The sequence below is a fragment of the Gavialis gangeticus genome, unplaced genomic scaffold, assembly GCF_001723915.1.
Source record: "Gavialis gangeticus isolate Ggan-Ray unplaced genomic scaffold, GavGan_comp1, whole genome shotgun sequence".
NCBI classification, from domain to species: Eukaryota; Metazoa; Chordata; order Crocodylia; family Gavialidae; genus Gavialis; species Gavialis gangeticus.
In genome coordinates, this window is record NW_017729025.1 from 61,484,264 (window position 1) to 61,486,525 (window position 2,262).

Below are 2,262 nucleotides of genomic sequence, written 5' to 3' on the forward strand. Positions count from 1 at the left end.
ATCACTTGCAGCCTGGCAAAAATGAAAGTAAAAGTGGATACCATGGTTATACTGAAGATGTGCCCTCTTAATAAACCTAAAATGTCTCTCATAATTTTGTAATAATCTAGAGAATTGTGTATCCTTACAAAAATTCCCCATGGCAAGCAGCAGCAGTTATTCACCACCCTTCTCTGAGCATACGTAAAGGAAGAAACCCTCTACCCCACCGTGCCTGTTTCCATTTTGGTTTGAAGCAGGTCCATACTTTATGACCCATGTATCAAAGGTGTTGGTCCTTTAAGCATTTGCTGAGTAACAATTACTTATATGCTGTTTTAAGCAAACAATAGCCATCCTCACTATGTTACTATGAAGTCAGGTACAATAAAGGATAGTTAAAAAAACCAAAGAAATAAGCAAATCCTTCATTTACAACCACTTAAGTTTATTTTACAGTATATTTTTACGATGTTTTTATTACTATTAACCAAAGATTTGGTTTGCTTACAAATATAATGGCTGCCATTTGATGCAAACAAAAAGTCTCTCCAAATATTAAAAATTTTACATTGCGAGTTTTGTTTAACCTGAATTGTTCTTTCAACATCAAATATTAAATGGGGAGGAGCCAGCTAAAGCAAAAATAACCGTTTTCCAGAAATAAAATTTACACACTACTTGAGAAGCCTGAATAGGAGTTTCAAAAAGATATTCCCCCATTATTATAAAAAAAGAAATCAAATCCTTTTCCTGAAGTCTCACCAAAATGGTCAACCAAGTCTATTTTTATTAAGGCTTCTTTACATGTTATTGAATCCCATCATGCCTTTCATGTTTCCAGCAGCACCTTGTTGAAATTGCCTCATCATTGACTGCAATCCTGCCATGCCACCTAGAGAAATCAGTGAGAATGGATATCAGTTAAGTAACAGAACAACTCTTTGAAATTCAGCTCCCTACTTCTGAAGACTCTTCAGACTAAAAATAGCTGGTCATACAAAATCTACAACTGAAGACTAAATGTAAAGTAGGTTGTAAGGACACAGAAGTAAGCAGTTGTGAGTATGGAAACTGGTGCTAATCCATCTTAATCACTGACAAAGCACGGACAAATGATTAGCAGTCAGGAAATGCTTTTTGAATCTGTCAGAAGTTACGCAAGGCTGGAACTGCTGTCTACCATGGCTCAGCCTAGTAACAGGGCAAGAAGAGAACAGTTTTCAAGATCTTTCCCATTTACCTGCCCCTTTTCACACTGCTCCAGCAGAACAGTCCCCTAGCTGTAGGATCAAGACCCCACACTCCACTGTCAGAAGGCTCAATGTTCTAATGTTGTAGAAAATTTGCGGGGAGAAAGCAGAGATTAGTTTCTGTACAAGCAGGCCATATAGGGGGATAACAAGAGAGGTGAAGCCAAGACTTGACAGAGCATCCTCTAATCATCTGCTATACAATACACAGGGCCACTACTGTCAATTCCACAATCCTGGTTGAAATTTTAGATGGTGACAGAAGCTCCTATACGGCCTTCTTTTACTGGACACATCTCGAGCCAAGCACATCATACTGCCTTCAAAAATACACGTCAGGAAGAGCAATTACAAAATCACCACAAAAAGGCAAGCAGCTGAAATAGAATACTTTGCAACTATGAATTTCCAAGTGCTCAGGCTGCTTTCCAGTTTTAAAAGGGAAAGAATGTTAAAAGTCTAAACAAAAACAAGATGACACCCCCCACATATTGACAAATGTACCACTACAGTTCTCTGAAAGGCCCCTAGGTTAGGCTAACAAAACAAAAAAAAAGTTACAACACTTACCCATGTGGTGAAGAACTCTTGGATCCATCATCTTTGCCATTTGCTGGTTCAATTTGGCCAGCTGAGACTGATTTACATTCTTTGACATGTCACCTCCTTAAAACAACAAGGAATATGGATTACTCAGATATTAAAAGCTTCAACCCCCAATTTTGCATTCATATCACCTCAGAATTGGAGGCCAAGACTTGCACTACACACCATCTGTAAAGAGCTGGTAATCAGAGTGCTTACTAGTGCATGTATAAAGGAACAGCAGTCTCAGCATACAGTAAAATCTGTTATCCAGCATTTAAATAACCGGAATACTTTACTAACTTGAATTGTCGGCTAGATACAGAGAAGGGGTGGAGGAAAGCTCGCACATGGTAGCTGCTGCTGCCACACACCACCCTGCATTGCTGCTGCGCTGCATGCAGCCACCGCACCCCACCCAGCCAGATGTTGGGGGGGGGGGGGG

The 2,262-nt window shown here is 39.7% G+C and overlaps 1 protein-coding gene across 2 annotated transcripts in view; it reads right to left on the reverse strand.

Annotated features, from left to right (window-relative positions):
- Positions 1-406: 406 nt before the first annotated feature.
- Positions 407-2,262, reverse strand: part of SRP54 (signal recognition particle 54) — a 31,551-nt gene continuing 29,695 nt past the window's right edge. For both annotated transcript variants that reach the window (XM_019518892.1, XM_019518891.1), the window contains exons 15-16: positions 1,803-1,898; positions 407-874 (exon numbers count right to left, since the gene is read on the reverse strand). In XM_019518892.1, the coding sequence (XP_019374437.1) occupies positions 783-874; positions 1,803-1,898 (188 nt within the window). In that variant the 3' untranslated portion in view covers positions 407-782. The remainder of the gene's footprint in view (positions 875-1,802; positions 1,899-2,262) is intronic.